The sequence below is a fragment of the Carassius carassius genome, chromosome 28, assembly GCF_963082965.1.
Source record: "Carassius carassius chromosome 28, fCarCar2.1, whole genome shotgun sequence".
Lineage (NCBI taxonomy): Eukaryota > Metazoa > Chordata > Actinopteri > Cypriniformes > Cyprinidae > Carassius > Carassius carassius.
The window spans coordinates 5,467,180-5,480,214 of NC_081782.1; the positions used below are offsets into that span (position 1 = coordinate 5,467,180).

Here is a 13,035-nt window from a genome sequence, read left to right on the forward strand (position 1 = left end):
TAAAAAAACATGTTACTACACTTTTACTATAATAAAACCATGGCCACTTTACGTCTGGGTAAAGCGAATTCTTTCAAGCTATTAGATTGAAATCTTGGTCTAATTATAACATACCTGTATGAGTCTAACACTAGTTGTTGAATTAAATGATTTTGTAAAAACAATGGTTCTGTCTTATAATTAAATATATATTTGTTGTTTCAGTCAATCAAGTTATCGCTGACATTTTCTGGGTAAGCGTGACCATGCTGAGCAGGACCATTGCCTGGATCCAGTACCCATTTAGATGTCCATGCAACAAATAAGCTCCTCCATGCCAGAGAATTACTGTTTGTTCAATCCAAACCTGCATGTCATCCTGGACTGTACAGAAATCTGCTGTGAAAGCCCTACATCACTGAAACTCCACTCTGAAGTTATAAGTGCACTACCACATTCAAAGGTCTGGTAGGCGTAGCTCTGTGTGGTGCAGTGGAGATGTGGTTATGGCAGACAAGGGGTTCACTATTGAAGATATGCTCTCCAGTGTTGGTGCTAGACAGATCATTCCATCTTTCAAATGTGCCAAGCAGTTCAGCAAACAGGACTGTGAAAAAACACAGGCCACTGCACGCCTCAGACTTCTGGTGGAAAGGGTGATTAGAAGGGTCAAGGAAATACACATCTGGGATTCTGTTGTGCCACTCACCTTGTCAGGAACTATTAATCAGATCTGGCATAATTGCTGTTTTATGGTTTATTATCAGGGAGGGACCAAGGTTTCTTGAGCAGTGAATGTATATTAGTATATTAGATTTTTAAGAATGACTGTGATTATTACAATAGTAGTGTTACAGTGTTAACATTTGATAGTAGTTTTTTATTTAATTTTTTTTTTACCTTTTCAGTTAGTTGCAGTGCATACCTTTAATACCTACCATCATTAAATGTTTTTACTTTTTTTTATTGTAATGTAAAATTTTATATTTTGTATAATGAAATTATTTAAATAAAATGTCCCTGAAAATAATTTGACAGACAATGAAATTAAAAGTATTTTTATATTAACTCATGAAAAAATCTTATTTGTTATATCATACAATGTATCAAATGTTAATATACACAACTAGTAAAAGAATATGCATATCATATACATTACAGAAGATTTAATACAAAACAAAGTATTCACCTCGGTATGTACATATTTCTGATTAATAGCAAGTACAATATATATTTATTGTTATAATTTGTTATGTATCTAATATGTTACAAAAGATCTACTACAAAATATGCTACATACTACTCAACTACATAAAGTATATATTTACTATGAATGTAAAAATAAATCTTAGGTTCATACTATAATATGAACAGAATCTGTCCATTCATACCACTGATACACATCCAGGTGAACGTTATAATAGTACTTTCATTGATGCTATGAAGGCATCATCTCGCCAGATCATCTGTATTATGAAATCTGATTTTGTCTAAGTCACAAAGTCACACCAGAGTAGACCAGTGTCTGCAGTCTGACCTTGTACCTGCCAGTACTACTTATGGGTCGCTTTAAGTTTGGCTAGTCCTCTTTGAATTTTCATAAATGGAGCCTGAGCAATGTTTTCAGCAGAGGTGCTTTTTACCTCCACTAGTCCAAACTGGAATGTTTCAGATGGATCATGCACTCGTCCGTCTGGACTATTTTAAAATGACAGCCAAACTGAAAACCAAGCACAGGTAGTGGGGGAAAATTAACATCAGGAACACCTGCAGCTATAGGGGGACATTGGTATGAAAGTGGACTGCCAAGAGGTACAACTCTACTTTTGACATGCCCTCAAGTATGTGTGGCAGCAAAGGCTTGGGATTAATCTGAATTAGTTTTGCACCAGAAGCCAAGACATCAGCATCTGGAAGGGGACCTAAAGAAATGAACACAAATGATGAGTCGTGAAGACATTAAGATATAGCTGTGTGCACACAGACAAACAAACAGAGTTGTGAATTACCCGTGTAAGCGTTTTATGGGGTAGAATTGATTCCATTCTTCCCAACTGATTCTGGTTTCAGGACACACAGTTCACTCACTGCCTCTGGATGAACTCCCTTAATATAAAACGACAAAGTAATAGTTAAAGATCGTTTACTGATCTTGGGTGGTTTTCATTTATATATTTGTTACTTAATCTGCACTCTTGTTCATTATTAGTCTATGATGTTTAAATGTTTACATATACTTTCTTTGAGTTAATAGTGTTCTTACCAATGCAGAAAGGAAAAATACATGCCTGTGCTCTTGGACGATGCCATCTCTGTGGCTAACTTGATTTTATTCATCTTCTTAGATGCGTTTCACTGCAAGATAAAAGCATTAGATGCTGTTAACATTTTTTTTTTCATTTGTACAAGGATATTGTATAACATCAGTGAAGAAGTACATTATCGATTAAACTTAACGGTAACACTTCCTATGAAGCCCGTATTTAAAACTCATTATAATGCCATAAGAATACTCTTATAATTTATGAATAATGTATTAGAAAAAAAACTTTGTAATATGTCATATCATCTCATGAGTAATCATAACAGTTTTAATGTGTTATAATGTAAGTATAATTTACTTATTTGTGGTTATAGCATTTAAGATTATGATTTATAATACGCAATGAATATAATGCATCCACTTAACTTACAACAGAATGTTTCCCTTATATATAATACAAGTCTCATATCTTGGCATTGTTGTTTTGTTACTTTACTCAAAGCAGGCAAATTCCATTATAAATAACTACAACAATAATAATGAAAATAAAAATATTATTTTTCATTAAACAGCCATCATATCAAAAATCTGAGCAGATGAATGTGTAATATGTAATACTTTTGATTTTAACTATATTTATTGTAATATCAATAAGATAGTAAGATACTGTATATATTTTAAATAAATAATGTCAAGATATAAGACTTATAAACCATTATAAATCATGTGGATTTAGCATGGTGTATATTGCGTGTTATACATAATCATACTCATAAAAGTTACATCCACAAATAAGTAAGTTTTATACGTACAATTGTTATGATTATTTATGAGATGAAACAACAAAGTTTTTCTATATATAATGCATTGTGGTTTTATTATAATAAATGTGTAGTAACTTTTTTTAGTGTAATGATTAACGTACCATTTGTATAACCACAGTTTTACTACAAACACCATGGTTAAACTATGGTTAGTAGCAAAATCATGTTAATCTGTGGATACCATGATTTAACTATATCGACCATTTGTTTTTTGTTTTGTTTTGTTTTTTGATAGTAAAACCATGGTTATTTTTCGTAAGGGTAACTTTACTACTTGGCCAAAATAAAGCTCGCTTGTTGCAATATGGCTAACTAACTTTCTAAACGTGCACACAAGACTCTCGAAAAGCATGTTCTCTTCCCTATATAACTTAATTAGTGTAACATTTGAATAAAACTGTTAAAATATGAAATATCAAACGCTGCTTACCTCCTTTTGCCATCTATCAACCATGATATACCACTTCCTGTGAACGGCGTGCGTGTGACGTCACATGGGGCGGGGCAACGCTATATTCCACCTGAGTCCGTTTCGTCTGATGACTTTTTGTCTGAGTCCATTTTGTCTGATGACTTTTTGCCTGAGTCCGTTTCGTCTGATGACTTTTTGTCTGAGTCCGTTTTTTCTGATGACTTTTTTTCTGAGTCCGTTTCGTCTGATGACTTTTTTTCTGAGTCCGTTTCGTCTGATACCTAATGTTTATTGTATGAGACCTGACACCTGACGTCGTTTTTCCTGAGACCTGAAGCTTTTCAGTCTGAGGTGCGATGCCGTTTTGTCCGATGACTGAAGCCTTTTAGTCTGAGGCATGACGCCTTTTCATTTGATGACTGAGGTCTGAGGATGTCCTAAAATGTACACCGTACCATACTACTGGGGTCGCTAAAGAGAAGGACTGCATGACATTGTGATCGACAGTAAGAGCAGAGGTATGTACACTACTATATCCCATTATCCTAAAACTGTGTTATTTTTGTGATAAATGTTAGTGATATGTGTTGTTTTACTGAATCATGTTTGCTTTAATGGTAAATGTAACGTTAGAATCATGTGAGTGCTTATGACGTCGGTAGGACATGCAGGCGAATGCCTTTGGGTGATTTAGCTGAAGTTCATAAAGTTACATCCATCGCATACATCCTCAGAACCCCGGCAAAGTAACTTAGGTAGTGTTAGCCAGGTCATTTTTTTTGTAATACGTTTTCTGTAGCCTAATGGTAAATGTGACGTTAAAATCATGTGAGCACTCTCGATGAAAGCAATTTGGCCTTCGATTAACTTAACATTAGGTATCCTGTAGTATTTTTTGTAGTTAACTTTAGGTGGATAACGTTAGTGAGCTAACCCTGAACTGTCTGAATGATATATATTTGCAAATATACACCATCATCATATCGCCAGTTATGAGCGCATCCATATTTGCAAACAAATGCGAGATATATTGCATTACTTTGAATGCTTAATCTGTGTCGTATAGAACTACAGATCCCATGAAACTGTCGACCGAGCGCCAACCTCCCGCTCTTTCTCGTGAGGCCAATAATAGTGACTACAACTGTAATTCATCGACTGGCCGCTTGAGGCTGGCTGCAAAAAGGGAGTCAGTCCCATAGACTCCCCATGTTAAAATGCCCAACTTTACAGCAGAAAAAAACATGTTTTCAGCCTGGTGCAAAAAATGATTTTGGCCTAAATAGCTAATTTTGCCCTTCATGACAACTGTGAAGGGGGTGAATTTTTTTTTATAACTCATCCGTTTAAATTATATTAAGACGTAAAGTTCTGCATAATTAAGGGCCCGGCCACTTGAGTGACAGGGGGATTGCCGCTGTTGACACTGCCGTCGCGCTAAGTGGGCGTGGCTTCAGTAAGTAGCCCCCGCCTTTCTGCCCATTTTTCATTGTCCGGGAGAGTCGCGACGGGCCTCTCTGCACACTTCAGGAGTCTACGGGTGACGTCACGGACACTACGTCCATGTTTTTATACAGTCTAATCCTGTCGACCAATTAAGTACGTGATGCCATAATACTGTGCGTACAAACGTGTATTTTCTTTTTTTTTATGCACAGCATGGTGTTAATATTTTTTGTTTTTACACTAAGAAACTACATTTCCGTGTAGCCCAAATGCCTTATATTACCAAACAATTTTACATATGCTTGCAGGTTCCAGTCATATCAAAGAGAAAGAAGAGTAAAGTTTTTTTTTGTTTTTAGCCTATCAAGGAACAGGAAGTTAGTCTTTCCATGCAGCAACAACTTGTGTCATAGCCATAATTGCATATGAGTGCGTATTACTACATTTATTTATATATTGTACATGCATTTTAATGTAGCAGCTTTAATGTAGTTCGATGTTTCCACTTTCCCTTCAACGCTAGCCCAGCACAACAACCTCTAACAATTGTTGCTCTTGGCTTTGTGAGCCTACTTTGCCTGGAATTTCTATGTTTTATATAGCAATTTGGTTACAGTTCCCTTGCTAAAATATGTTGCGTTGATTTATTTTTCAGATCGTCACTGACCCTTTATTTTATTATAAATGTATTGTTTTCATAAATTAATTCAAAACTTTATTTTAACAGATTTGAAGATCATCTGTAATCTCACTATCTCTCTGCCTCCTGCAGTACAACGCAGACAGGTGAGTTGATTAATGCTAGGCGGTTGCTCCGCTTCAGACCTTAAACACTTGCATCACCAACGCATCACCGGCACCCAATTAACTAGCATTGAAAACATTTATTTAAGCATTGCCTGTGTAGGGAAAGAAAACCTCATCAAGGTTGTTTCCCACCTTAACCATGGATGTGAAATCCTCTGCAAACCACTACCCATTTATTTTCATTTGTTTTTATGTGTACTTTGTTTTTTATGATCCTCAGGTATTAAAAAATAAATGACTGAGAAAAATATGGAGGAGGAATTACACCGTGATCTTGAGGAAATAATGGCTGATTTGGAGGAGATGCAGGTATTTTGTATAAAACTAAGTATGTAGCATGCTCCCGCATCAATCAGTATTTCACTATTGTGTGAAAAGAAAATGAATCATTGGAATTTGTTACTACTACTGTTTGTATTTTTTGCAACTTCCATAAATGATATTCTGAATCATGTTATTCTACTTCTTAAAAATGTATATAGTTCAGAGTCATTGATCTACCTCTTATGTTTGAGTAATACAGAGTGAGGAAGCGGTCAAAACACCACCTAAAAAACAAAAAAGAAAAAAGATTGATCATAAACTTAGGTGGAAAAAAAGAGACCAAGAAGGATTCTTGGTCTATGAGAAGCGCAAACCAAAGAAAGGTATGGTTTGAGGTTTTAGATCCTTTTGATTTTTCAATAAGTATTGTGTAAGTCAAATAATTTTTTCCATTTACTTTACTCTAGACCGATCTGGAAAACCAGTTGCCTCAACCATTGTCTCTTCAAGTAACCCTCAAGAAGTTGAGCTCGGTAAACAATTGTTTTTGATTTAATGTAGGACTGTGTTCAACCAAATACTGTTTACTAAAAAAAATATTGCCTACTAATACAGTACATATCTTTGACATTTATACCCTGAAGTCTGTCAATACTAACAGACCGGTAATTTTGTAAAATACATTTTCATATGAGCTGCTGTACAGTGGAAAAGAGTTCCCCTCTCTGTTCCCTTTAAGTAATCCCATTTCATGTTGATTTGCATCTGTTCTGTTGTTTGAATGCAAGATACTGCATTAAAATTGTATAATTCTAGAAACTGCAAGCACATCTGAAGCCTCAACTTCCAAACAACATTTTGGAGATGTAGATGCACAACAGATTATTGGTAAGTTTACCTTAAATGTTTTTAACCATCGGAACTGTATCACTGTCTTCACGAAGTCCCTCTGAATGAACAAAAGTTCCAACATTTTATGATAAATATTAAATGTACAAATATCTGAGATATTACTTGTTTAATGTTTTGTGAGTTTGTGCTCTTGGTTTACGAGCTTGTAACAGGTAAGGAGTTGTAATCTAATTTAATTTTTTATTGCAAGATTTACAACTACAGCAACTCCAAAATGCAATGGAGTGTGATGAACCCAGATCAGCAGCATCTCATGATTGGTCATTGAGGCAAACCTTGTCTGAAGAACGCTGGGAGGAAGCAAGGCCAAAACTCCTTGATAGTTTGCTTGCTTCAGACTGTGTGCATTATGGTCCTTGTGATCACTGCAGCTTGAAACAAGCAGTCATCAGGTGCAAGGACTGTTTCCCGAAACCCCGTTACTGTGGCCAGTGTGACGTTTCTATGCATCAACATCTTGTTTTTCACAACCGAGAGACTCTTATAGATGGATTCTATAAATCTCTCCCACCATCAACTGCTGTGCAAGACCTAAGTGGCCAAAATGTCATATATGAACAAGGTAAGAAGTACTTGAAAGCTTAAAAACATGTTTTTATTTCAGTTAATATATTTTTTCTTTCATCTAGTGTGTCTGCTGCCCATTACACAACCAGACAAAATTTGTGATTGTGACCCTCAAAACCTGGCTGTTGTAGCTGGACGATCTGTTGTGCTCATCTGTATAAATGGTGTGACTTGCAATATTTTGTGTTGTATTTGTCTATTGGCTTAACCTGCTGACTGATGTCTGAAAAGTATCAATGGCTGTCTTTACAATTGGCATTAACATGCGACCTGTATCCGGATGTTGTCCACATACACATTGAAAAGACAAGTGTAAACGCACTTATGATGGGAATGTTATCCGATCAGTGTGTCCAGGTTCAGAGGGAGTCGAGGACGCATTGTGATCATATCTCAGTGTAATGTAAACACAATACAGCCATCGTTTCTGGATTCACAGTTGGACGTCACACAAGACCCAAGACCCACCCACTGTCTTTATTCCCCCTCCTCTCTCTAGGAATTGGTGCACATAGCTGTGTGGTTTTTTGATACAGACATGTGCGAAGTACATAGATTCGCAAATATACTGAAATGTTTGCTTTCGCACCCTAAAGTTCCAGAACCCTAGCCTGACGTCATCATATTCAGATTCTAGTAAGAATATGAGTCTGATATTGCTCCATTAGGCTCTGATTATGGGGCTTGTTTCAACCGAAATGCCTCTGCACCCAATATAATAGACCTACAAGCAATCTTTTTTTTTTTTTCTGGAATGCGAGATCCAATCTGTTATCCAGATACAGAAGCCACTTGATGTGGACAGGTGTAAACACACCGTGTCCTGATTGGCATATTATCCGATCTGCTTGAGCAGATCACGGTGATCGCATGTTAATGCCAAGTGTAAACGCAGCCAAAGTGTGTTTACTATTTATTTATTTTCTTTTGAAATCTTTGCAGGTCGCTATGACATCTTCCTGCCAGTGATGAATTGCAGAGCTTGTCTTGCATCATGGACACCTGAGGTGGTTGACCTGTTGTTTAGTGGTTACTGGCCAGGCACTGTCGAGTTTCAAACCATATACAAGGTAGACCTCTTCACATCGTTTGAGGACCTGAAGATCACTGCACCTGGACTTTCAAGACAAGCATTTGTGAAAATGTTACAACAGCGCTCACAACAATTTGGAAGGGTAAGACTTGGAAAGTAATTAGTTTTTTGAATTTATGCAAGTCTTACTGGCATGTCAATGTATTCAAATTTTTATAATTTCAGAGTGGTAACATTTGTGGCAACGTCTTCCAAAAAGCTTTCCTTGAATGGACATATTGTCGTCATAAAAGAGAAAAACTCTGCGGCATTGATCACTTCTCTTGCCCAGCTTGCACCCCAGATACAGTTGCTGTGTCTGCAGACGGAAACAGAAAACTATACAGATTCAGCAAAACAAAGGGGTATATTATAACATTTACATTTAATAATAACAACAACAAGTCTCAGTTAGTCTAGCACAGTACACATAGCAAGGTATTATATATTTATTTTTTTATCTTCCTGTAGGGCAGAGGAACAACCATTTTTTGATGGAGTTTTTCTTGCTAATGACAAAGATGTAGCAACATTTGTTGATTGTGTTCGTGAGAAGACCATTCCAGTAAGATATTTGTCAAAAGATTTGGGATTGTACACGGTGAATCAGGATCTAGTTTGTGAATATATTGGATATGACACTGTTACAGGTACATGGAAAAGGCATCTGTGGAACATCAACATGGGCTGCAGCCAGGGAGACCTCTAAAAAGACAAACACTAAATGTGATGAAGAGTGCCTAGAGGATGCAGTTTGCAGGCACAGCATATTGCTTAAAGGGCTGAACATGTTTAGGGGCGAGATATTTGCATACCCTCTGTTTCTGCAGAAGGAACTGGCCACAAAAACAAACTGCAAGTTCTTCTGCACTGACATCATGTGTCGATATTGGCCCTATCTGCAAAAGGTGGCTCAAGCATTCCCAGAAATGCAAAACCTTACTCAGATGAAGCCATTTCTCTCAGTTATGCATGCAAAGGGGCACTCTACAAAATGTGAGGTAAATGTATATTCTCGAACAATATGGTAACTAAGCCTTTTACCATTTTGATATCCATGAACTTGATATTTTTGAACATATTCTTGATAAGTTGAACAAGTGAACAGCTTTTTGTCCCGTGTGGCTCTAACTACAAAATACATGAGTAAGGCTGGTGAGTGGTCCTTTTTAACAGTTCTCATGTATTGTGCTTTGGAAGCATTGTAATTGTTGAAACAGCTTTCCTTTTTTGTTTTTTGTTGTTGTTTTTTTTTCAACATACTCTGTGACTAACCACTAATTGAAAAGCACATTTATGCCTTCATCATTACAGCACGAGTAGATATGATCACATTGCATGCCAGAGGATGGAATGAGCGCAAAAAAAGAAACCTGCACAAGTACTTGTCTACACGGTACTTGAAGGTAAGTAAAAAATAAAGATTTCATCAATGAATGTTAAATTTCAATTGACTAAAGTCCACTTATAAGTTGTACATACCAAGTATCTAATACTTTCAGTATTGCCGAAGGTTTTTGTGACTTTTCATTAATTATTTTTTTGAGACTATCCAAAAGACAAAGGAAGTCAAGGAGGACATTGAGGCTATAAAGAAGTGCACGCAAAGGTCTGATGAGGAACTGCAACAGTGGGTCACTGATGTGAGACAGTGGGCAGTTGACAGTAAGTATGTACTTTTTTCTATCGATAGAAATTTTTTTTTTTTTTTTACTTGTTGTGAAATACTCCTCACAGCAGTAGGAGGAGCTCGCTGAGAAACCATGCAACAACAAAAGTGAAAATCAACGAAGAAATGGCTCGAAATGCTAAGTTAATAATTAAACTTGATGTAGCTTTCTCCCTCAAATTTATAATACTTACTCACCCTTGAAAAATTAGCAAACTGAAAAAATGTTTTCAGATTCTTTGGCAGAACATTTGTAGATGTCCTTTTTTTGTTTTTACATGTGTTCCTACTACATTCTTCTTATTGAATCCTCCTTTTACCATATTTAATGTATAAGGTGTTTTATAGAAATAGTATAGTTGTTCTATTTTTGGTAGCACAGAAAATGCATGATACTGATCAAATACCTTCATAAATACTTTACAGCTCCAGATGACTTCAGAACAGATGATCCAGTGGCGTTGCAACATCTGATTGAAGGCCTATTCTTGGGCATATATCAGAAAAAGAGGGATCTGTATCGAGTAACCGGTAAGTAGCCTCCATGCCTTCATGTACTTGTGGAGTTCATTTTAAAATGTGATATCTATAGCTGTAACTAAGTAATATAAATTTGATCATGTCTTAACACTGAACAAAGTCTTCCATCTACACTGTGCACTTAAGCTACTACATAACCTTCCTACATAGAGTGAACAGTCCTGCCTTCCTATATGTCCAATGTTACCATCACCCAACTCCCTCCGTTATTTGAACATTGGCCACATTCCAGGTTATTTATTATGGTTAAATTAACCAGAGGTGTAGTCAAAATATTGTACAATTTTATTTTTAGTCGCCGATGATATGTGCGCTTTATAACATAATTTGTAAGGCACCTTTTGGATGTCTATTAGCACAATGACCAAACTTTATGCATATCCTACTTAAAATTATTTTTTTTTCTGCAGACCGTAACAAACAGCGACACAAGATCCGAAGACGGATTAGAGAGGATAAGAAAAAGCTGTTTAATGCCATATCCCAATACAATGATCTTCCAACCACCACAGAATCTGTAGATTCAGTTGAAGACCTTCTGGCAGCAGAAAGCCCTATCTGGCCTTGGGATTCTGGTATGTAAAGTATGACATTAATAGTTTTAGTGAATCTTCATTTAAATGCTTACCTCATTAAACTCCGACTTTCAAAGGAAAGAGGCCCACCATGTGCTTTTCATTTGTTTTGGAAAATCTGGGACAGACTATATTAAATTTTATTTTTAAACCGTTTTGTTTTTGCCAACTCGAACTACACTCGAGAAAATGAGTAAAGGTCTGATTCCTCAGATTAACGTTTCAAGGTGGCTCGTCCTTTTCTTTTTCACACTGTAGATTCAACACCAATCACTTGTTGCCTATGTTGTAGGGACAAAGAATTGTACCATTATTGGATTTTACTCTCAAAAATGCAATAAGAGGTAGTATTTTAATATGGTGGTTAATTCAATTGGTCATTTGTCTTCATAGAACCTGACACTTCCTTAGGCATGAAGAAGAAGGTTTTTGACAAGGTGATGCAGCTGGAGAGACTGATTGAGGAAGAGGCTATAATTTTAGAGGAAATGAAACAACATTGGACTCATCTTACAAGAACCTGCAGGGCCTTAAAGGACCAGGCTAATGTACTAGCAGATGACCTGGCCACACAGAGTGAGTACTAATTTCTTAATTCTGTTTACTTCATATAGTTATATTAAACTGCTTGCAGATGATAATTCATACAAACTGCCATATTGATGTTTTGGTTAATTGTTTTTTGTTTTGTTTTTTGTATATCCCAATTAGATTTTTAGGCTACCCTTCAGGACTGTCTGGTCAAGCTTACCATGGCCTGCACAGTGCTGTCCTCCAAAAATGTGAGGAGCTCAAAACAGACATGGTAGCTGTGAAAGAAACCTACTCCCAAATAGTAGTAAATGGGAATGGTGGAACTGTTGTTGAAGAAGATGATGAAGACCCATATGAGAATGTCTCCACAGATGCCTCTACGGATGATGAATTATAGATTCTCTCTTCTCCACTGCACAAACTGGTTTCCTGACTGAGTAGCACAAGTTAGCTCTCCCCATTGTAAATAATAAAACCTTGAACCTGAATTTTCTATCATTGTCTGTCTGATTCTTAATTTCTTTAGTAAAACAATTATCATCATTGTTTCAGTTTTGGTTATAATTTGCCGTTTTTATCTTGTACACATTTGTTTACCACATATTTTCTACGTTGACAAATGGATCAACAATAGAATATTATTTTTTTTTTTGTCACAACACATGTAAGATCACATGCAATACCTTGTCTAGCTAAGCTTCCGAGCCTGTACAGTAAATACTATAATACAGTAGCCTATACTAAAATTTACTATAGTAAATTGTTTCACGTCCGAAAGTATACGCAAAATCAACACAAAAAATGCCATATTTACACAAATATTTATATGAAGCACATTAATCCTTGCTGCTAACACCAAATGCATAAAAAAGCATTATTGTTTAGCTATGCTAACATCACATTTTTAAGCACGAAGGGGGCAGTTTAGTAAAGCCATATGGCCAAACAAACGTTTTAAGACTTTGGCTGCAGTAAAACCTTTATTCTGCTGATAGATGGTTTTATAACCCTACTTTAAACCCCTATTGTGCCAGCAGGACGAGCTGTGGTGCTCCAAAATATCTGAAATAAACTAACAATATTACTTTTTCTTAACATAGATCATCTAAATACAGTGTAAGTACGTCTTCGTCTGTACTATATGTTTGATTTATTCCGTAGATGTTTCTTT

At 36.2% G+C, this 13,035-nt stretch overlaps 2 protein-coding genes and 1 long non-coding RNA gene across 3 annotated transcripts; all 3 read left to right on the forward strand.

Moving 5' to 3' along the window:
• The first annotated feature begins 3,940 nt into the window (after positions 1–3,940).
• LOC132108362 (uncharacterized) lies at positions 3,941–5,961 on the forward strand. Its single transcript, XR_009424432.1, has 3 exons — positions 3,941–3,996; positions 5,233–5,301; positions 5,652–5,961. It is a non-coding gene; the product is annotated as an uncharacterized LOC132108362 (long non-coding RNA).
• Positions 5,962–5,974: 13 nt separating this feature from the next.
• Positions 5,975–9,577, forward strand: LOC132107584 (uncharacterized). Its single transcript, XM_059513694.1, has 10 exons — positions 5,975–6,040; positions 6,255–6,378; positions 6,463–6,528; positions 6,812–6,883; positions 7,098–7,469; positions 7,537–7,638; positions 8,417–8,649; positions 8,733–8,911; positions 9,018–9,111; positions 9,197–9,577. The coding sequence occupies exons 1-10, from the start codon at positions 5,981–5,983 to the stop codon at positions 9,575–9,577; spliced, it is 1,683 nt and encodes a 560-aa protein (XP_059369677.1). The 5' UTR covers positions 5,975–5,980.
• Positions 9,578–9,641: 64 nt separating this feature from the next.
• LOC132108363 (uncharacterized) lies at positions 9,642–12,357 on the forward strand. The gene is made up of 7 exons (XM_059515066.1): positions 9,642–9,701; positions 9,861–9,952; positions 10,094–10,211; positions 10,642–10,746; positions 11,166–11,330; positions 11,724–11,906; positions 12,050–12,357. The coding sequence occupies exons 1-7, from the start codon at positions 9,689–9,691 to the stop codon at positions 12,259–12,261; spliced, it is 888 nt and encodes a 295-aa protein (XP_059371049.1). The 5' UTR covers positions 9,642–9,688; the 3' UTR covers positions 12,262–12,357.
• The last annotated feature ends 678 nt before the right edge of the window (positions 12,358–13,035 follow it).